The following is a 21,844-nucleotide window of genomic DNA, read 5'->3' on the forward strand; positions in this document are numbered from 1 at the left end:
TTATTTTCCAGTTTGTGCGTTGCCCACCTGGGATTGGATTTTATCACAATTGTGCCCCTCCTACCATCTCATTGTGGTTTCTTCTGTGTCTTTGGATGTAGGATAATTTTTCTGGTAGGTTCCATTGTTTTTTTGTTGTGATTTGCTGTGTTGTGATCACAGCAGTTAGTTGTGATTTTGGTGTTGTTGTGAGAGGAGGTGAGCTGACGTCCTTCTCTGGCACCGTTATTTTTAATAAGAGTCTGTGCCTAACAATTTAAAGACCTCTGGCCACATGTATTTGTAGAACAAGAGTTTCCTGAATCTGGTCCTTTTGCTTATTATTTCTCTGTTTCTCCCTCAGGTGCAGCCTTTAAGTAGTCAAAATAAACGAGGTAAAGGCATCTCGGGGTGTGGGGGTACAAGCGGCCAGCAGCACCTCTTCCTGCTATTCTCTTGGTGTTGGTAGTGGTGGTATTTTTAGGCTGAGTGGTAAACTTCAGGCTCATTTTTCTATTAATGAAAAGAAATTGGCTGTGGAAACATAGACGTATAAGGAATAATATAACAAATAGTAATATACCACCTCCCCCCACTTCTGACTTAAGATATTTTTCTTTAAACTGATACATAGGAACCATATTTTTCTGCCTTCAGTGTCCAGGATTTCATTAAGAAAATGGGATTCATGCTCCCAGGAATTTGTGTGAGAATTAAATGAAAGCATATAAACAAAGCATGGCACATGGCAGGTTCTCAAAAATTGTACCTGTTAGTATGAACACTTCCATACTTATTGCTATTCTTGTTTTATTTATTTATTTATTAATATTTATTTTTGGCTGTGTTTGGTCTTTGTTGCTGCACACAGGCTTTCTCTAGTTGCGGCGAGCAGGGGCTACTCTTTGTTGCGGTGCGTGGGCTTCTCATTGTGGTGGCTTCTCTTGTTGTGGAGCACAGGCTCTAGGCACGTGGGCTTCAGTAGTTGTAGCATGCAGGCTCAGTAGTTGTGGCTCATGGGCTCTAGAGTGCAGGCTCAGTAGTTGTGGCGCATGGGCTTAGTTGCTCCGTGGCATTTGGGATCTTCCTGGACCAGGGCTTGAACCCATGTCCCCTGAATTGGCAGGTGGATTCTTAACCACTGTGCCACCAGGGAAGTCCTATTGCTATTCTTATTAGCCCCAAGTAGAGCCTGGTAACAGAAGCTGGAAAAGGTCAGAGCTGTGGAAAGGAAAGGGGTGACTTGGCATTCAGTGATGGGTGGGGAGATGCAAAGTTTCAGAAGAGAGTTGAAGTAAAGCCCTTGGGGTTTCAGATGCTGACGTCTTGGAGCCCTTGTTTTGCTACTGTGTGGAGGAGGCAGGCAGCCACATGGTCTGCATTATGAACCCCAATGTGGAAGGACTCACTACTTTCAGTGAGTCAGAGGCTCTGCTTCCTGCATGTGGCAGCAGCCTGGCTTCACCCAAAATGAGTGTGGACCCAGCTGTGTGCTGTGCCACAGAACAGTCTACAAAGCATACAGGCTGTTCTTTCAGAATGTTTTGTTTGTCCCAGGAGATGTTTGTTCAGTTCTTCAGTGAAGATGTATGAAGACCTTGAATAGTATCACTAAGATATTAATGGGCCTTGTCTTTCATCATATTCTTTTTGGGAAGAGCAGCAATGAAGCTCTTAAGTCCCCACCAAATCCACTCTTTTTAAAAGATGCCATTCCTGAGACCTCCAAGCCACACCCATCTGTGCTATCTGAAAGTAAATTTATTCCTGTTATTTTTTTTTTCTAGATTATTCTGTCTCCTGGTTTGGGTTTTAGTTCTTAGGATTGGGAGCTTCTGGAAGCTTGTTTGTCCTTCTGTGGTTTTTGTTTTTATTTTGGCTGTGCCAAAAGTCTTCTGGGATCTTAGTTCCCCGACCACGGATTGAACCCGGGCCACAGCAGTGAAAGTGTGAAAAGGCCAACTCTTAACCACTGGACCATCAGGGAATTCCCATTCTGTTGTTTTTATTTGAGCTGTAAACACAGTCAACCAATAACCCCTCCTGTGGGAGAGAAGGGCCTTCTGAGGATTCTTTCCAATAATCGATCCCAGGCGTGGATTTTGTCTTTTTACAGAAATTGTCCTGTCCTACGAGCTTTATTTTGAAAGGGTACTTCAGATCTTTTTGGAACATGGTAAAATTTAGGACATAAGGAGAGACATTCATGTATTATTTTCTTCTGAGTTTGATAGATATTATTGTATTTCACCAAAGCCAAGATTTCGTCCATTGTAAGAAGAACCACTATTTTATGTACCTCTAAAAAAGTACACTGCCCACTAAACCATGTCACACAGTCATTTAAAAAATCCTGATTTCAGAGAAGTGAAAAAGGATGTGTGTTTTAAAACTGACGAGGTGTGATGTACAAAACTGGGCAGGCAGAATGAACCAGGAGTCAGAGTTCAGACGAGCACACCTTTATTCCACCGGGGCTTTCACAATGTGTCTGACACCCATCACTGAACTGCTCATCGTCTGTCTGCACCTGCTTCGTGGCCCATCTACTTCCAATGTGCCAGTTGGTGCAGTGTTAAGTCCAGTTGTTTGAGCCAGAAATCTGAGTATAGACGGGACTCCTGCCTTGCCTTCCCTCCTACAGCTAACTCCTGGTACTTGATTCTGCCACTTGAATATCTGTACTGCCTCTTCCCAATGACCCAGCCTCACAACCATTGCCCTGGCACAGGACTCAACTTTTTCTTACAGGAATGTCCCAGGAGTTTCCCAACAGGACCCTCTACATCCAGGCTCACCACCTCCAATTGAATCACTCACTGCATGGCCGACCACTGAAACATATCCCTGCCTAGCAAGTGCCCATCTGTGCTCTTAACTGTCCTGGAAAGATGTCCACGTAATCGGGGAGTCCACTGAATTTATTTCAATCCATGGCATCAGTGCCCCAGACTCTTTCGCACATTCCGGCCCTGTCTGGCAGCTTTGTCACTATCTTCAGCACAGGAGCACACAATCGAAAAGCAGACACTCTTTGGCCCTTTCCCCAGATCTGCAGGTGTTGCCCATCCTGTCTATTCAGATGTTTATGTATTTTGAGTGTAGTTGATGCTTTTCTAGTTCTATGTCTTACGTGAGTAAATATTCTTTATCCCATGTGTATTCAGCAAATATTTCTCTCTGCCAGTTTCAAGGTTTTCTTTTTTTGTTGTATTCATTACCTCCATTTTTTTGTGGCTGCACTTTTGGCTTTCAGATTAAGGTATGTCAGTGAGGAGAAATGTTCATTTAATAAAGTACATGTTGTTGCTTTTTGTTTCCTCTTGTGTGAGGGCTCTTCAGGGTGTGTGTTGAAAATCACAGCTCGTGATTGACGTGACCAGACACATGGCCGTGTCGATTTTCTTCGGGAAAATGTGGAGCTGCATCCACATGGAGGGTAGCTAAGTTTCCTCTGGACCTGCTGGGAGGTGCTGGCCTGGTAGGGAAAGGTGAGGAAATGAGGAGAAGATGTTTCCTGACGGGGGCTGCTGGTTGGGGGTACCGGGGGCAGGGAGGTCCATCTCCGAGGTCCCAGCAGAGGAATAAATGGGGGAGGAAAATTGTGAATTTTAGTCAGTCTTGTGTGGGGTGGGGAAGGAGTCTGGTGTCCTCTTCTAGGGTCGTGATGTTTCATATTCTAGGTCTTTTTATTTTCTTAGCATGACCGTCCTTTCACTGCTCTAGGTCCCTGGCAGCATTGTCTTCAGCTAACACACCAGGGACGACGTGTGTGTTCTTCCTGGGGTCTCTTGACTCTTCCCCACAGACTGATGGATTTATTTCTGGGATCACCTTTCAATTCCATTCATCTCAGTATATATCCTCATGCCAGTTTCACCATGTTTCACTTCCCAGGGGCTGTGTTCAGAACACTTGAAAGTTGTAGGTCTGAGCCTTCAATCTTGTTTTTTTTTTTGTTTGTTCTTTTAATAACTCAGGTAGAGCTGTGGGGTCTGTTGACATTCCATATTTCATGGTGTTCTTTTTTGCTCCCCTTTGCTGATATGTACACCCCCCTCCCCTTTGCTGAGGCACACATGTATTGAAGACCTCTTGATTCCTTTAAGGTGTAGACAGCATGAGTCGAGCTTCCAAGCAAAACATCGTTTTTGTTTTTGTTTGTATACAGGTTTTCAAACCAACTGCATGAATGCTTGGAGGCCTGCCAGGTGGTCTACAGGTGTTAGACTATTTTGGCTTTGGCCCATGGTGCCCAATGGTGTCTCCAGGGACCATTATCTGCTTTTCATCAGCAAGAAAGGAGAGTTGCTGTTGTTCCTCATCCTCCAGTGATGGGTATCGTCATTTCGGGAGGTTAGCAGGACTCAGAGGTGTGTAGTGCTGTCTTGTGGTTGTAATTTTGCATTCCTTGTAACTCTGATCTGGATCATATTTCTGTCCACTTATGTATTATCTGTATATCTTTGTAGGCCAAGTGTCTCTTCAGATCTTGACTTACCTTGAATGGAGCTTTTGTTTTCAAGTTCTTTGTCTACTCTGAGGAAAAATTCTTTATCTGATCTGTGTTTGGCAAATATGTTTTTTCTTCCAGTTTGTGGCTTGTTTTCTGGCTTTTGGCATAAGGTATTTCAGCATGGAGAAATTTTCATTTAATAAAGTAATTGTTGTTACTTTTTGTTTCCTCTTGTGTGAGGGCTCTTCATGATGTGTGTTGAAAATCACAGCTCATGATGGACGTGACGAGACCCATGGCCGTGTCAATATTCTCTGTGATCCTCTGTAATTTTTTATGGTTTCGTATGTTTTCAATTTGCCTGCAGACAATTTGGAGTGACTTTTAGTGCAAGTCGTAAAGTCTGTGCCTACATTCGTTTCGTGGCACGTGGTTCCTAACTGTCCTATGATTAGGGTTCCAGAGGTCCTGGGATATTGGCCTCCGTCCCTTGGAACTTGGAGAGTGTGTTGCATTGAGCGGGGCTACCCGCAAAAAATTCAGCCTCCACTGTAGTGGGAGTGGGTGCCCCCTGCATTTTCCCAGTTGGCCAGTGGAGGGTGACAAACCAGTCTCTCTCACCAGTGCGGGATCTTCCTCTTCTGCCCACAGGCTTGGCCTTGTGCACAGCTCACAGGCGTTAGGTCTCTCCAGGACAGGACAGGGCTTTGGCTTCGGGAAAATGCAGCGCTGCATCCACATGGAGGGTAGCTAGGTTTTCTCTAGACCTGCTGGGATGTCTGGCCTGGTAGGGAAAGGTGAGGAAATGGCGGGGCAGGGGGATGTTTCCTGACGGGTTGCTGGTTGGGGTTACTGGGGGCAGGGAGGTCTGTCTCAGAGGCCCCAGCAGAGGAAAAATGGGGAGGAATATTGTGACTTCTAGTCTTGTGTGGGGTGGGGAAGGAGTCCAGTGTCCTCTTTTAGGGTCATGATGTTCCATATTCTAGGTCTTTTTGTTGTTGTTGTTAGGGTGACTGTCCTTTCACTGCTCTAGGTCCCTGGCAGCTTTTGTCTTCAGCTAAGACACCAGAGATGTGTGTGTTCTTGCTGGTGTCTCTCGACTATTCCTTACAGACCGATGGGTTTATTTCTGGGAGATCCTTTGATTTCCATTCATCTCAATATACATCCTTATGCCAGTTTCACCATGTTTCATTTCTTGGGGTTCTGTTCAGAACATTTGAAAGTGGGAGGTCTGAGCCTTCTATCTTGAGTTTTCTCCTTATTAAATAATTATGTTAAGCTGTGGGATCTGTTGACATTCCATATTTCGGGGTGTCCTGTTCTGCTCCCCTTTGCTGAGGCACACATGTATTGAAGACCTCTTGATTCCTTTAAGGTGTAGACAGTATGAGTGGAGCTTCTGTGCAAAACATTGTTTTTGTTTGTATACAGGTTTTCAAACCAACTGCATGAATGCTTGGAGGCCTGCCAGGTGGTCTGCAGGTGTTAGACTATTTTGGCTTTGGCCCATGGTGCCCAATGGTGTCTCCAGGGACCATTATCTGCATTTCATCAGCAAGAAAGGAGAGTTGCTGTTGTTCCTCATCCTCCAGTGATGGGTATCGTCATTTTGGGAGGTTAGCAGGACTCAGAGGTGTGTAGTGCTATCTTGTGTATAATTTTGCATTCCTCATAAGGTCCAATCTGGATCATATTTCTGTCCACTTATGTATTATCTGTATATCTTCATAGGCCTGGTGTCTCTTCAGATCTTGACTTATCTTGAATGGAGCTGTCTGTTTTCTAGTGCTTTGTCTACTCTGAGGAAAAATTCTTTATCCGATCTGTGTTTGGCAGATACGTTTTTCTTCCAGTTTGTGGCTTGTCTTCTGGCTTTTGGCATAAGGTATTTCAGCATGGAGAAATTTTCATTTAATAAAGTAATTGTTGTTACATTTTGTTTCCTTTTGTGTGAAGGCTCTTCATGATGTGTGTTGAAAATCACAGCTCATGATGGACGTGATGAGACCCATGGCCGTGTCAATATTCTTCTCTGTGATCCTCTGTAATTTTTTATGGTTTCGTATATTTTCAATTTGGCTGCAGACAATTTGGAGTGAATTTTAGTGCAAGTCGTAAAGTCTGTGCCTACATTCGTTTCATGGCATGTGGTTCCTAATTGTCCTATAATTAGGGTTCCAGAAGTCCTGGGATATTGGCCTCCATCCCTTGGAATTTGCAGAGTGTAGTGCATTGAGCAGGACTGCCTGCAGAAAACTCAGCCCTCACTGAAGTGGGAGTGGGTGCCCCCTGCATTTTCCCAGTTGGCCAGTGGAGGGCGACAAACCAGCCTCTCACCAATGTGGTACCTGCCTCTTGTGCCCACAGGCTTGGCCCTGTGCACAGCTGACAGGCGTTAGGTCTCTCCAGGACAGGCCAGGGCTTTGGCTTCGGGAAAATGCAGAGCTGCATCCACATGGAGGGTAGCTAGGTTTCCTCTGGACCTGCTGGGAGGTGCTGGCCTGGTAGAGAAAGGTGAGGAAATGGGGTGGGAGGATGTTTCCTGACAGGGACTGCTGGTTGGGGTTACTGGGGGCAGGGAGGTCTGTCTCAGAGGCCCCAGCAGAGGAAAAATGGGGGAGGAGTCTTGTGTGGGGTGGGGAAGGAGTCTGGTGTCCTCTTTTAGGGTCATGATGTTCTGTATTCTAGGTCTCTTTGTTGTTGTTGTTAGGGTGACTGTCCTTTCACTGCTCTAGGTCCCTGGTAGCTTTGTCTTTGGCTAACACACCAGAGATGTGTGTCTTCTTCCTGGGGTCTCTCAACTCTTTCTTTCTCACAGACTGATGAGTTTATTTCTTGGATCTCCTTTCAATTCTATTCATCTCAGTATATATCCTCATGTCAGTTTCACTGTGTTTCATTTCCTGGGGTTGTGTTCAGAACATTTGAAAGTGGGAGGTGTGAGCCTTCAAATTTGAGGGTTTTTTTTAAAAAAATAATTGTGTTTGTTAGAGCTATGGGGTCATTGAAATTCCATATTTTGGTGTGTCCTTTTCTGCTCCCCTTCACTGAGATGTACATCCCCCTCCCCTTTGCTGAGGCACACATGTATTGAAGATCTCTTGATTCCTTTAAGGTGTAGACAGTATGAGGGCAGCCATGGGTCTGGTCACATAGCTCACGAAGCAGGATTTGGAACAAAAAGCCCTCACACAAGAGGAAACAAACAGCAGTAACACCTGATGCATGTGTTATTCTCCTCTGTGAATTACCTTCCTCCCTAAGCAAAAAGAGAAGCCACACACTGAGAGAAATATATATTTATTTCCCAAACATATATCAGATAAAGAAATTTTACTCAGTTTGTGAAAAGAACGAGAAACCAAACAGCTACATTCACAATGGGTAAAGATCTGAACAGACACTGGGCCTGAGATGATCTACAGATAATAAAGTAGTGCAGACAAAAATATGACTTGGGAGAGGAGTCAAGATTTCAGACTAGGTTGATGCAGAATTCGCATCTCTGCACAACCAGGGCACCTACCAGGCACCGGTGGGGGACGTCGGACACCTAAAGGGATGAGAAGAACCCCCAGTGATGGGGTAGGACGTGGGGCATGGCAGGGGAGTGAGGGGTGAGGAGAAGAGGAGGTGGGACTGTACTGGCGACCCTGAGGGGTGGCTGGGGGAGAAGGGATCCTATGCCCAATGGGGGAAATTGGGGGACCATTGGGAGGGCAGAGGATCAAAAGGGAGCATGGCCAGGTTTCCCCTGCCCTCTTGGGCCCCCAGGAGCCTGCTGAGTTCCCAATCCTGATCCTCTGCTCACGGAGGCCCCCTCCAGCCATGCAGGTCCTAAGGGAGTGGGAGGGAGGGAAGGGGGAGCAAAAGTAAAGGCTGGACCTACAGAGCTGGCACCCCTGAGGGGTGGTTGGGGGAGGGGAGGAGTTCCTACACCCACAGTTGGGGTCCAGCAGGAATGGGGGAGACCCTGGGGGAGACATGGGGGGATGCAGAGGAATGGAAGGGAACACGGGCAGCGATTTCTCTGTCCACTTAGGCACTGGGGAGCCTGTTGGGCTCCCAGGCCTAATCCTCTGCCCTCAGATCCTCCCTACTGCCCACAGACTGAAGCCCCGCCCCTACACACCCACCCAGGGCCCTACCTCTATACTCGGAGATCCCCTCCAACACACTGGGCCTAAACCCCACCCACACATCCTTGCTGAGGGCCTTACCTCCAAACTCCAGAACTCCACACTCCATAGGCAGCCCTTTGGATGTGCTACCTCTCCACTTCCAGGCAGGTCCTAAGCAGAGGCCCCGCCCCATGCTTGAATGTCACCCTGCCTGGGCTCTGTCCCCAAGGCCTTTTCTGGCTGCCTGGGTCCTGAGCCTAGGCTCCGCCTCACACTCAAACGTCACCCAACCCACCCACCTAGGTCCTGCCCCTGCCTGAGTGAGTTCCACCTCTGCCTACACTCCACACTGCCCCCCACCACCACCCCGTAGCCAAGGTTTTTGGTTTTTTTTTTCCTCTTAGATTGGGGTTCTGTTTTACCTTGTTGTTGATTCACTGATGTTGATTCCTTTATATATTTTTTTCTAATCTTTTATTTTTTCTAATTTTATTTTTTATACTTTGTTATTGTTCTGCGGCTTTTGGCTTTTTTTCTATTGTGGTTTTGTTTTACCTTATTGCAGTTGTTTCAATTATATTATTACTTTTCCCAATATATTTTTTATCTTTCTAATTTTATTTTGTTTTTAATTTTTTGTGATTGTATTTTTGGTTTTTTGCTTCACCATGTGGCTTGCAGGATTTTTGTTCCCAGGCCAGAGGTCAGACCCAAGCTCCTGTGGTGGGAGCTCCGACTCCAAACCACTGGACTAGCAGAGAACGTCAGCCCCCAGGGAATATTAATCAGAGTGAGGCCTCCTGGAGGTCCTCATCTTGGCACCAAGACCCGGCTCTATCCAACTGCCTGCAAACTCCAGTGCTGGACACCTCAGGCCAAACAACAACCAGTAAGACAGGAATACAGCCCCACCCATCAAAAAAAAAAAAAAAAAAGAAACAACAAAAAAATATGTGGCAGACGAAAGAGCAAGGTAAAAACCTACGAGACCAAATAAATGAAGACAGAATAGGCAGCCTACCTGAAAAAGAATTCAGAGTACTGACAGTAAAGATAATCCAAAATCTCGGAAACAGAATGGAGAAAATACAAGAAACATGTAACAAGAAGGATCTAGAAGAATTAAAGAGCAAACAAACAGTGATGATAACACAATAACTGAAATTTTTTACTCTAGAAGGAATCAATAGTAGAATAACTGAGGTACAAGAACGGATAAGTGACCTGTAAGATAAGATAGTGGAAATAACTGCCCCAGAGCAGAATAAAGAAAAAAGAATGAAAAGAATTGAGGACAGTCTCAGAGACCACTGGGACAACATTAAACTCACCAACATTCAAATTATAATGGTCCCAGAAGAGGAAGAGAAAAAGAAAGGGTCTGAGGAAATATCTGAAGAGATTATAGTTGAAAACTTCCCTAACATGGAAAAGAAAATAGTCATTCAAGTCCAGGAAGTGCAGAGAGTCCCATACAGGATAAACCCAAAGAGAAACATGCCAAGACACATATTAATCAAACTATCAAAAATTAAATACAAAGAAAAAATATTAAAAGCAGCAAGGGAAAAGCAACAAATAACATACCAGGGAATCCCCAATAAGGTTAACAGCTGATCTTTCAGCAGAAACTCTGCAAGCCAGAAGGGAGGGGCAGGACATATTTTAAATGATGAAAGGGAAAAACCTGTAACCAAGATTACTCTACCCAGCAAGGATCTCATTCAGATTCCATGGAGAAATCAAAAGCTTTACAGACAAGCAAAAGCCATGAGAATTCAGCACCACCAAACCAGCTTCACAACAAATGCTAAAGGAACTTCTCTAAGCAGGAAACACAAGAGAAGAAAAAGACCCACAAAAACAAACTCAAATCAGTTAAAATGGTAATAGGAACATACATATCAGTAATTACCTTGAATATAAGTGGATTAAATGCTCCAACCAAAAGACACAGACTAGCTGAATGTATACAAAAACAAGACCCTTATATATGCTGTCTATAAGAAACCCACTTCAGACCTAGGGATACATACAGACTGAAAGTGAGAGGACGGAAAAAGATATTCCATGCAAACGGAAATCACAAGAAAGCTGGAGTAGCAATACTCATAGAAGATAAAATAGACTTTAAAGTAAAGACTGTTACAAGAGATAAGGAAGGACACTACATAATGATCAAGGGATCAATCCAAGAAGATATAACAATTATAAATATTTTTGCACCCAACATAGGAGCACCTCAATACATGACAAATGCTAATAGCCAAAAAAGGAGAAATCGACAGTAACACAATAGTAGTGGGGGACTTTAACACCCCACTTACACCAATAGATCATCCAGACGGAAAATAAATAAGGAAACACAAGCTTTAAATGACACAGTAGACCAGGTAGACTTAATTGGTATTTTCAGTACATTCCACCCGAAAGCAGAAGAATACACTTTCTTCTCAAGTGCACATGGAACATTCTCCAGAATAGATCAAATCTTGGGTCACAAATCAAATCTTGGAAAAAGTAAGAAAATAGAAATCATATTAAGTAACTTTTCTGGCCACAACACTATGACATTAGAAATCACAGGAAAAAACCCAGAAAAAAAAAAAAACATGAAGGTTAAACAGTGTGCTGCTAAATAATCAAGAGATCACTGAAGAAATCAAAGAGAAAATTAAAAAGTACCTAGAAACAAATGACAATGAAAACGCAATAATCCAAAACCTATGGGATGCAGCAAAAGCAGTTCTAAGAGGGAATTTCATAGCAATTCAAGATCACCTCAAGAAACAAGAAAAATCTCAAACAATCTAAACTTACAGCTAAAGCAACTAGAAAAAGAATAACAAAACAAACCCAAAGTTAGTAGAAAGAAAGAAATCAAAGATCAGAGCAAAAATAAATGAAATGGAAACAGAAAACAATAGCAAAGATCAATAAAACTAAAAGCTGGTTCTTTGAGAAGATAAACAAAATTGATAAAACTTTAGCCAGACTCATCAAGAAAAAAAGGGAGAGAGCTCAAATCAATAAAATTAGCAATGAAAAAGGAGAGATTACAACTGACACCACAAAAATACAAAAGATCGTAAGAGACTACTACAAGCAACTCTATGCCAATAAAATGGACAACCTGGAAGAAATGGACAAATTCTTGGAAAAGTACAACCTTCCAAGATTGAACCAGGAAGAATTAGAAAATATAAACAGACCATTCACAAGTAATGAAATGGAAGATTTTTAACTACAGTTTCAAAGAAAAGTCCAGGATCAGATGGCTTCACAGGCGAATTCTATAAAACACTTAGAGAAGAGTTAACACCTATCCTTCTCAAAATCTTCCAAAAACTTGCAGAGGGAGGAACACTCCCAAACTCGTTCTATGAGGCCACCATCACCCTAATGCCAAAACCAAAGATATCAGAAAAAAAATTATAGACCAATATCGAACATAGATGCAAAAATCCTCAACAAAATACTAGCAAAGAGAATCCAACAACATATTAAAAGGATCATGCACCATGATCAAGTGGGATTTATCCCAGGGATGCAAGGATTCTTCAGTATATGCAAAACGGTCTGTGTGATACACCATATTAACAAATTAAAGAATAAAAACCATATGATCATCTCAATAGATGTAGAAAAAGCTTTTGACAAAATTCAACACCCATTTATGATAAAAACTCTCCAGAAAGTGGGCATAGAGAGAACCTACCTCAACATAATAAAGGCCATATACGACAAACCCATAGCAAACATCATTCTCAATGGTAAAAAACTGAAAGCATTTTCTCTAAGATCAGGAACAAGACATGGATGTCCACTCTCGCCACTATTATTCAACGTCCTAGCCGCGGCAATCAGAGAAGAAAAAGAAATAAAAGGAACCCAAATTGGAAAAGAATTAAAACTTGTCTCTGTTTGCAGACGACATGATACTATACATAGAGAATCCTAAAGATGCCACTAGAAAATTACTAGAACTAATCACTGAATATGGTAAGGTTGCAGGATACAAAATTAATGCACAGAAATCTCTGGCATTCCTATACACTAACAACGAAACATGAGAAAGAGAAATTAAGGAAACAATCCCATTTACCATCGCAACAAAAAGAATAAAATACCTAAGAATAAATCTACCTAAGGAGGCAAAAGACCTGTACTCAGGAAACTATAAAACACTGATGAAAGTAATCAAAGATAACATAAACAGATGGAGAGATATACCATGCTCCTGGATTGGAAGAATCAATATTGTGAAAATGACTGTACTGCCGAAAGCAATCTACAGGTTCAGTGCAATCCCTATCAAATTACCAATGGCATTTTTCACAGAACTAGAACAAAAAATTGCACAATTTGTATGGAACCACGGAAGACCCCGAATAGCCAAAGCAATCTTGAGAAAGAAAAACGGAGCTGGAGGAATCAGGCTTCCAGACTTCAGACGATTCTACAAACCTACAGTAATCAAGACAGTATGGTACTGGCACAAAAACAGAAATACAGATCAATGGAACAGGATAGAAAGCCCAGAGGTAAGCCCACGTACATATGGTCACCTTATCTTTGACAAAGGAAGCAAGAATATATAATAAAGACAACCTCTTCAATACGTGGTGCTGGGAAAACTGGACAGCTACATGTAAAAGAATGAAATTAGAACACTTCCTAACACCATACACAAAAATAAACTCAAAATGGATTAAAGACCTAAATGTAAGGCCAGACACTCTAAAACTCTTAGAAGAAAACATAAGAAGAACACTCTGACATAAATCATAGCAAGATCCTTTTTCACCCACCTTCTAGAGTAAAGGAAATAACAAAAACAAATTGGGACCTAATGAAACTTAAAAGGTATTGCACAACAAAGGAAACCATAAACAACGAAAAGACAACGATCAGAATGGGAGAAAATATTTGCAAATGAAGCAACTGACAAAGGATTAATCTCTAAAATATACAAGCAGCTCAATATCTCAAAAACAACCCAATCCAAAAATGCGGAAGACCTAAAAAGACATTTCTCCAAAGAGGACATACAGATGGCCAACAAATACATGAAAGGATGCTCAACATCATTAATCATTAGAAAAATGCAAATCAAAACCACAGTGAGATATCACCTCACACCGGTCAGAACGGCCATCATCAAAAAATCTACAAACAATAAATGCTAGAGAGGGTGTGGAGAAAAGGGAACCCTCCTGTACTGTTGGTGGGAATGTAAATTGTTAACAGCCACTGTGGAAAACAGTATGGAGGTTCCTTGAAAAACTAAAAATAGAATTACCATACGACCCAGCAATCCCAATACTGGGCATATACCCTCAGAAAACCATAATTCAAAAAGAGTCATGCACTCCAGTGTTCATTGCAGTACTACTTAACAATAGCCAGGATATGGAAGCAATCTAAATGTCCATCAACAAATGAATGGATAAAGAAGATGTGGCAATATAATGGAATATTACTCGGCCATAAAAAGGAATGAAATTGAATTATTTGTAATGAGGTAGATGGACCTAGAATCTCCTTCCTTGCTGATGGAACACACTGAAGGCCCCTCGAGACACCCTTTGGAAACATGTTCCAAAGCCAATCAAATCCAACACTGAAGACCATCTTTCAAGCTTCCAAAGAGTCATGGAGTTGTTTTCAGAAACTATCCAGACAAAAGCAAGGACCCTTTTTTACATGGAAGCTCTGTTCATACTGTTGACACCTTAAAACAATCAGGATGTCATAGGGACGTGAGGTCATAAGCAAAGAGGGAAGGGGTACATTCAGGTAATGGGGAAACAGAAACGGAACCCACAAAATATATAATATTCAGACACCCCACAGGTCTAAAAAAATTTTTTTCATGAGGAAAATCTAATTTGAAGGCTCACACTTCCCAATTGCATATGTACTTACACAGCCACAATGAGGGAAACACTGTGATACTGGCTTGAAGATATACAGTGAAATGAATTGAATGGAGATCCCAGAAATAAACTCATCAGTCTGTGAGGAAGAGTCGAGAGAGCCTATGAACAGACCCACACATATGTGGTTTGTTAGTGTGAGACAAAGCTGCCCGGACCCTACATCAGTGAAAGCACAATCAGCCGAATCAGTGACCTGGAAAACTGATCAGGACCCCCTAAAAGGATGCAGGGCTCTTCCTGCACCACACACATGACTAAGTAAAATATTCTTCCCCAAGCTTTTCCTCTGATGGGTCTTCTCAAGATGGACCCCCCCTACCCTCATCCCTCAGCCCCCAGCAGGAAGCATCCCCCCACATCTTCCTCACCTGTCCCTCCAAGGGTGGAACCTCCCAACAACTCTTGAGGAAAACTGCTCCTCTAGTGTGGATGCAGGTCCTCATATTCCCGAAGCCAGACCTGGCTGGTCCTGTGTAGACCTAATGCCTGTTAGGTGTGCACAGGGCCAAGCCTGTGGGCAGAAGACAGGGCCTGCACTGGCATGAGAGTCAGGCTGGTCGCCCTCCGCTGGCCACCTGGGAAAATACAGGTCGCACCCACTCACACTTCAGTGGAGGCTGAGTTCCATGGGGGCAGTCCTGCTGAATTCACAACACTGTGGAAACTCAAACGCATGGGGGCAAATATCCCAAGACTTCTGGAATGCTAGTTGTTTCAGGACAATGAGGAAACACATGCCCCAAAATGAGTGTAGCCACAGACTTTACAACTCACACCAAAAGTCACTCCAAGTTCTCTACAGGCAAATTTAATATATAAAATATTATAAAACCACTTAAACTTTAAGAATTATTAAAACTAGTTACATTGATATTGAGAGGTAATAGGCCCTTATACTTTTTAATTTTTTGTGTGTGTTTTAGACAGATGTAGAAAACAAAATAATGAAAAATTTTTAAAAATCTGGGAAAGGAGATGAATTTTTTTTGGTTGGGTAGGTGATTATATAACTGGAAAATTTAGGCAATTTATTTAAAAACAGATTTGGTACATTGCATTGATAAATCCACAATGAGTTTCTGGGGGAAAATTATTCACAGTAATGATCAAGAACTAGAAAATACTTAGTAATAAATTTAACAAGAAAAGTATATGACCTTAATGAGAAAACTGCACAATTTCACTGATGGGCATAGAATAAAACCTGCAGAAATAGAAAATATAATCATGTTCTCTAGGTGGGAAGGCATAATACCATAAAGCGAAAATCATTTCTCTCCTAATAACATATAATTCAATTTTATATCATACCTCTTATGTTGTTTTAGATTTAAAAGCTAAAAGCTTATATAAAAGGAAGAATGCCGAAGAGAAGCTAGAAAAAGAGGTGTCACGATGTATGACAAAGGCACTATTAAAAAATCAATATGGGGACTTCCCTGGTGGCGGAGTGGTTAAGAATCCGCCTGCCAATGCAGGGGACACAGGTTCGAGCCCTGGTCCGGGAAGATCCCACATGCCGCAGAGCAACTAAGCCCATGCGCCACAACTACTGAGCCTGCGCTCTAGAGCCCGTGAGCCACAACTACTGAGCCCATGTGCCACAACTACGGAAGCCTGCACGCCTAGAGCCCATGCATCGCAACGAAGAGTAGCACCTGCTTGCTGCAACTAGAGAAAGCCTGCATGCACCAATGAAGACCCAACGCAACCAAAAATTAAAAAATTAAAAAATCATACGTTCCTCTATTGAAAAAAAAATCAATATGGAATCTGGGGAAGAAGATTGACTAAAATGAGGTGTGTTCAAAGAAACAGACTGATGCAGGGGGAGACAGAAGAGACCACATGTAAAAGAGACACCAACAACACCCAAAGGGTGAAAAGAACATAGCAAATACTGAAGTGAGCCAGTCATCATTGTTGTCACCACTCTACCTGCTGTTCATTCAGGCTCTGGGCTTTAGAATAAACTGCTGCTCTCATTGGTGTGTTTGAAGTACTAATTGACATAACAACAGTCCTTCAGTTGTTTCTTAAATCATTAGAGACTTGGCTATAAATAGGACAGTCACAGGACTCTTGGGGAGAAATTATTCTCTAAACACAGCGTGAGTCATGATTTCCTCAAGTTGCCAAGTTACCCACAAAGCTCAGGGCAAGACTCGGTTCATGGACTGGAGACTTTCTCCTTTCTGAGACAGGCAATGCCTGTCAGCCAATGCAGGGGATATGGGTTCGAGCCCTGGTCCAGGAAGATCCCACATACCACAGAGCAACTAAGCCTGTGCACCACAACTGCTGAGCCTGTGCTCTAGAACCCACGAGCCACAACTACTGAGCCCACGTGCTTCAACTACTGAAACCCACGCATGTAGGTCCCATGCTTCACAACAACGGAAACCACCTTAATGAGAGGCCTGCGCACCACCATGAAGAGTAGCCCCCACTCACCACAACTAAGAAGAAAGCCCACGTGCAGCAACGAAGACCCAACACAGCCAAAAATAAATAAATTTATTTTAAAAAATAGTAAAATAAAAATGCTCCTTAAAAGCCACTACATACATATTATCATCCACAGTTTGAATAACACCAAGGTTTTAACTTTATGTGCTTTGTAAGATTTAAATACACAAGAGTAAACTTTTATCGAGTGACAACTTGGATATATTTATATACACTGCTGCATAAATTATGAAAAATGTTTTTTAAATTCTCAAATTTTGGTTTAAAAATGTATCACTTATTTGAAAATGATATTGAACTTTGGAATTTTGGGGGGTATATATTGAGGCAGACTGTTTTCTAATTCCTTTTATCATTGTTATTGGCACGATCATATTGGCATGGCCAATACACTTCTCTACAGACATTTAATTTTATCTTTAAAAAAAAACAAAATATACAAGGAATTTGATAAATATATACAAATGACAAACATGTGAAAAGATTTTCAACCTTATTAGTAATCAGAATACAAACTTAAACCACGATACTGGCAGATCAGTCTGATGTATTCCTGGTAGTAATATGGAAAAAAAGAATTATATATTTCTTTTAGGAATATGTATTAAAACAAGCACTGGGTAAACATTTTGGCATTTTCTAGGAAACCTGAATATTTATATAATCTAGTAAGCAGCAATTCTGCTCCCAGATTTATACTGTAGAAAAAATTTTTATATAAAAATAGACTTGGAAACATGTAAATAATACTTATGACAGCAACAGTCATAATAGCGTAGACAGGGAAAAGCCCAAATGTTCATTGACAGTAGAATGGATAAATAAACTGGTTCATTCATACAAAGTTATTTTACACAATGGTGAGAAAGAATGAATTCCATCCACATGTAACAACATGGATGAATCCTGAAAACAATATTGTGAGCTGAAAACAAGCAACAGAAGAATTTATAGTGTAAGATACTATTGGGGACTTCCCTGGTGGCGCAGTGGTTAAGAATCCACCTGCCAATACAGGGGACACGGGTACGAGCCCTGGCCCGGGAAGATCCCACATCCCGTGGGGCAACTAAGACCGTGAGTCACAACTACTGAGCCTGTGCCCTAGAGCCTGCAAGCCAAAACTACTGAAGCCTGCGTGCCTAGAGCCCGTGCTACACAAGAAGAGAAGCCACAGCAATGAGAAGCCCACGCACTGCAACGAAGAGTAGCCCCACTCGCTGCAACTAAAGAAAGCCTGCGCGCAGAAACAAAGACCCAACGCAGCCAAAAATAAATAAATACACTTAAAATAAGTATACTATTGATTCCATGTTCAAAAATATTCAAGCTAGAAATTATATTAGGTAGGGATTCATACATATGAAAACATATAGAAAAGTCAGAAAAGACTAAACTAGAAACTCATGTTAGTACATATCTCTTGGGGGGAAAGTGGAAGTAGTGTTTGCAGTGGGATACACAAGGTACAGACATTTGTTTCATTTTTTTTTATTTTTTATTTTTCGCATTTTCAATTCAATTAGGACCTTTAATAATATCACAAAGATGAAGCTTGATATGAAAATTTTTTTAACATCTTTATTGGAGTATAATTGCTTTACAATGGTGTGTTAGTTTCTGCTGTATAACAAAGTGAATCAGCTATATGGATACGTATATCCTCACCGTCTGGTGTCTCCCTCCCACCCTCCCTATCCCACCCCTCTAGGTGGTCAGAAAGCACCGAGCTGATCTCCCTGTGCTATGCGGCTGCTTCCCACTAGCTATCTGTTTTACATTTGGTAGTGTATATATGTCCATGCCATTCTCTCACTTCGTCCCAGCTTACCCTTCCCACTCCCCGTGTCCTTAAGTCCATTCTCTACATCTGCATCTTTATTCCTGTCCTTCCCCTAGGTTCATCAAAACCATTTGGGTTTTTTTTAGATTCCATATATATGTGTTAGCATACGGTATTTGTTTTCTTCTTTCTGATTTACTTCACTCTGTATGACAGACTCTAGGTCCATCCACCTCACTACAAATAACTCAATTTCGTTTCTTTTTATGGCTGAGTAATATTCCATTGTATATATATGCCACATCTTCTTTATCCATTCATCTGTCAGTGGACACCTAGGTTGCTTCCACGTCCTGGGTGTTGTAAATAGAGCTGCAATGAACATGTGGTACATGACTCTTTTTGAATTATGGTTTTCTCAGGGTATATCCCCAGTAGTGGGATTGCTGGGTTGTATGGTAGTTCTATTTTTAGTTTTTTAAGGAACCTCCATACTGTTCTCCATAGTGGCTGTATCAGTTTACATCCCCACCAACACTGCAAGAGGGTTCCCTTTTCTCCACACCCTCTCCAGCATTTATTGTTTGTAGATTTTTTGATGATGGCCATTCTGACCTGTGTGCAGTGATACCTCATTGTAGTTTTGATTTGCATTTCTCTTATAATTAGTGATGTCGAGCATCCTTTCATTTGTTTGTTGGCAATCTGTGTATCTTCTTTGGAGAAATGTCTATTTAGATCTTGTGCCCACTTTTGGATTGGGTTGTTTGTTTTTTTTGATATTGAGCTGCATGAACTGCTTGTATATTTTGGAGATTAATCCTTTGTCAGTTGCTTCGTTTACAAATATTTTCTCCCATTCTGAGGGTTGTCTTTTTATCTTGTTTATAGTTTCCTTTTCTGTACAAAAGCTTTTAAGTTTCATTAGCTCCCATTTTTTTATTTTTGTTTTTATTTCCTTTACTCTAGGAGATGGGTCAAAAAGGATCTTGCTGTGAGTTATGTCAAAGAGTGTTCTTCCTATGTTTTCCTCCAAGAGTTTTAGAGTGTCTGGCCTTACATTTAGGTCTTTAATCCATTTTGAGTTTATTTTTGTGTATGGTGTTAGGAAGTGTTCTAATTTCATTCTTTTACATGCAGCTGTCCAGTTTTCCCAGCACCACGTATTGAAGGGGCTGTCTTTTCTCTATTGTATATTCTTGCCTCCTTTATCAAAGATAAGGTGACCATATATGTGTGGGTTTATCTCTGGACTTTCTATCCTGTTCCATTGATCTATATTTCTGTTTTTGTGCCAGTACCATACTGTCTTGATTACTGTAGCTTTGTAGTATAGTCTGAAGTCCGGGAGCCTGATTCCTCCAGCTCCGTTTTTCTTTCTCAAGATTGCTTTGGCTATTTGGGACCTTTTGTGTTTCCATACAAATTGTGAAATTTTTTGTTCTAGTTCTGTGAAAAATGCCATTGGTAGTTTCATAGGGATTGCACTGAATCTGTAGACTGCTTTGGGTAGTACAGTCATTTTCACAATGTTGATTCTTCCAATCCAAGAACATGGTATCTGTCTCCATCTGTTTGTATCATTTTTAATTTCTTTCATCAGTGTCTTATAGTTTTCTGCATACAGGTCTCTGTCTCCTTAAGTAGGTTTATTCCTAAGTATTTTATTGTTTTTGTTGCAGTGGTAAATGGGAGTGTTTCCTTAATTTCTCTTTCAGATTTTTCATCATTAGTGTATAGGAATGCCAGAGATTTCTGTGCATTAATTTTGTATCCTGCTACTTTACCAAATTCATCGATTAGCTCTAGTAGTTTTCTGGTAGCATCTTTAGGATTCTCTATGTATAGTATCACGTCATCTGCAAACAGTGACAGTTTTACTTCTTTTCCAATTTGGATTCCTTTTATTTCTTTTTCTTCTCTGATTGCTGTGGCTAAAACTTCCAAAACTACGTTGAATAATAGTGGTGAGAGTGGGCATCCTTGTCTTGTTCCTGATTTTAAAGGAAATGGTTTCAGTTTTTCACCATTGAGAATGACATTGGCTGTGGGTTTGTCACAGACATTTGTTTTAAAATGTCCAAAAGCAAAATTAAAAATTTGAATTGTACCCAGAAACGACCCCTGCACGGCCTCCTAACCACTAGGCCTCCAGGGAATTACCAGACATTTTTATAAATTTGCTTGAGTTAATTAACTTAGCCTGGTGATCTTCAGTTAGTAATAAATATGCAAATATAATATTGATTTCATCTCAGGAATACATATTACTTTTTTAGAAAGACTTAAGTGTTCTCACAGCAATTTAAAAAAAAAGACTCTTACTCATGAATCATGCCTTTCATTTCAATCTGACTCTTCTAGCTAAAAATTCAGAAAACTAATACTGAAAATGTCTCTGAGTAGTTTTTCTTTTTTCTTTTCTTTTTCTTTGATTTATTTATTTTATGTTTTGGCCATGAGGCATGGAGGATCTTACTTCCCTGACCAAGGATGGAAACCATTCCCCTGCATTGGAAGTTTGGAGTCTTAAACACTGGACCACCAGAGAGGTCCCTTTTTTTGTTTGTTTTTTAAAAAAATATAAGCTTCTATTTCAAGTATTACATACTTATAGAAAAAGTACACAGGTCTTGAATGAATGAATGTATAGCTCAAAGAATTACCACCAAGGGAATTATCGCCAAGTGAACCTGTGTGTTAGTGAGAAGTAAAGATCAAACTATCCCACTAAATAAATTTGAAGTAGGTCATAATCAAAATCATAGAAGCAAAAACAATCGAACACATCCAAGAAAACAGGATAAAATATGCCCAACGTGTGTCCATCTATGTATGGGGGAGAGATACGTATCTCTCAAAGGACTTATATCCAGAATATAAGAGCTCTTATATCCAGAATATAAGAGCTCTTGTATCCAGAGCTGTGATCACAATAGGACAAATAAGCCCCCAACATGAGCAAAAAACTTGAAGACACTTCACAAAAAATAGACAGTTGACCAATGAGCACAGGAATAATGTTCAACATTATTAGTCATCAGGGAAATTCAAATTAAAGTCAGCATGAGATACCACTGAAGACACACAT

At 41.2% G+C, this 21,844-nt stretch overlaps 1 protein-coding gene and 1 long non-coding RNA gene across 17 annotated transcripts in view; one reads left to right on the plus strand and one right to left on the minus strand.

The window, feature by feature from the left end:
• LOC309617245 (zinc finger protein 773-like) overlaps positions 1-21,844 on the plus strand; it is a 137,815-nt gene that overhangs the window by 107,199 nt on the left and 8,772 nt on the right. For 4 of the 15 annotated variants that reach the window (XR_014237836.1, XR_014237839.1, XR_014237843.1 and 1 more), the window contains 3 exons: positions 4,151-4,352; positions 5,870-6,071; positions 15,830-17,153. The exons of 3 other annotated variants lie outside the window; for them this stretch is intronic. Coding sequence is in view for 4 of the 12 variants with exons in the window: in XM_082369188.1 (XP_082225314.1) it covers positions 4,151-4,314 (164 nt within the window). In the remaining 8 variants the exon portion in view is untranslated. 8 more of the 15 variants (XR_014237840.1, XM_082369191.1, XR_014237837.1 and 5 more) reach the window with 7 other exon arrangements.
• Positions 17,394-21,844, minus strand: part of LOC309617304 — a 32,002-nt gene continuing 27,551 nt past the window's right edge. For both annotated transcript variants that reach the window (XR_014237896.1, XR_014237897.1), the window contains one exon: positions 17,394-20,747. This is a non-coding gene — a long non-coding RNA (uncharacterized lncRNA). The remainder of the gene's footprint in view (positions 20,748-21,844) is intronic.

Source organism: Balaenoptera borealis (genome assembly GCF_965194805.1).
Source record: "Balaenoptera borealis genome assembly, chromosome: 19".
Lineage (NCBI taxonomy): Eukaryota > Metazoa > Chordata > Mammalia > Artiodactyla > Balaenopteridae > Balaenoptera > Balaenoptera borealis.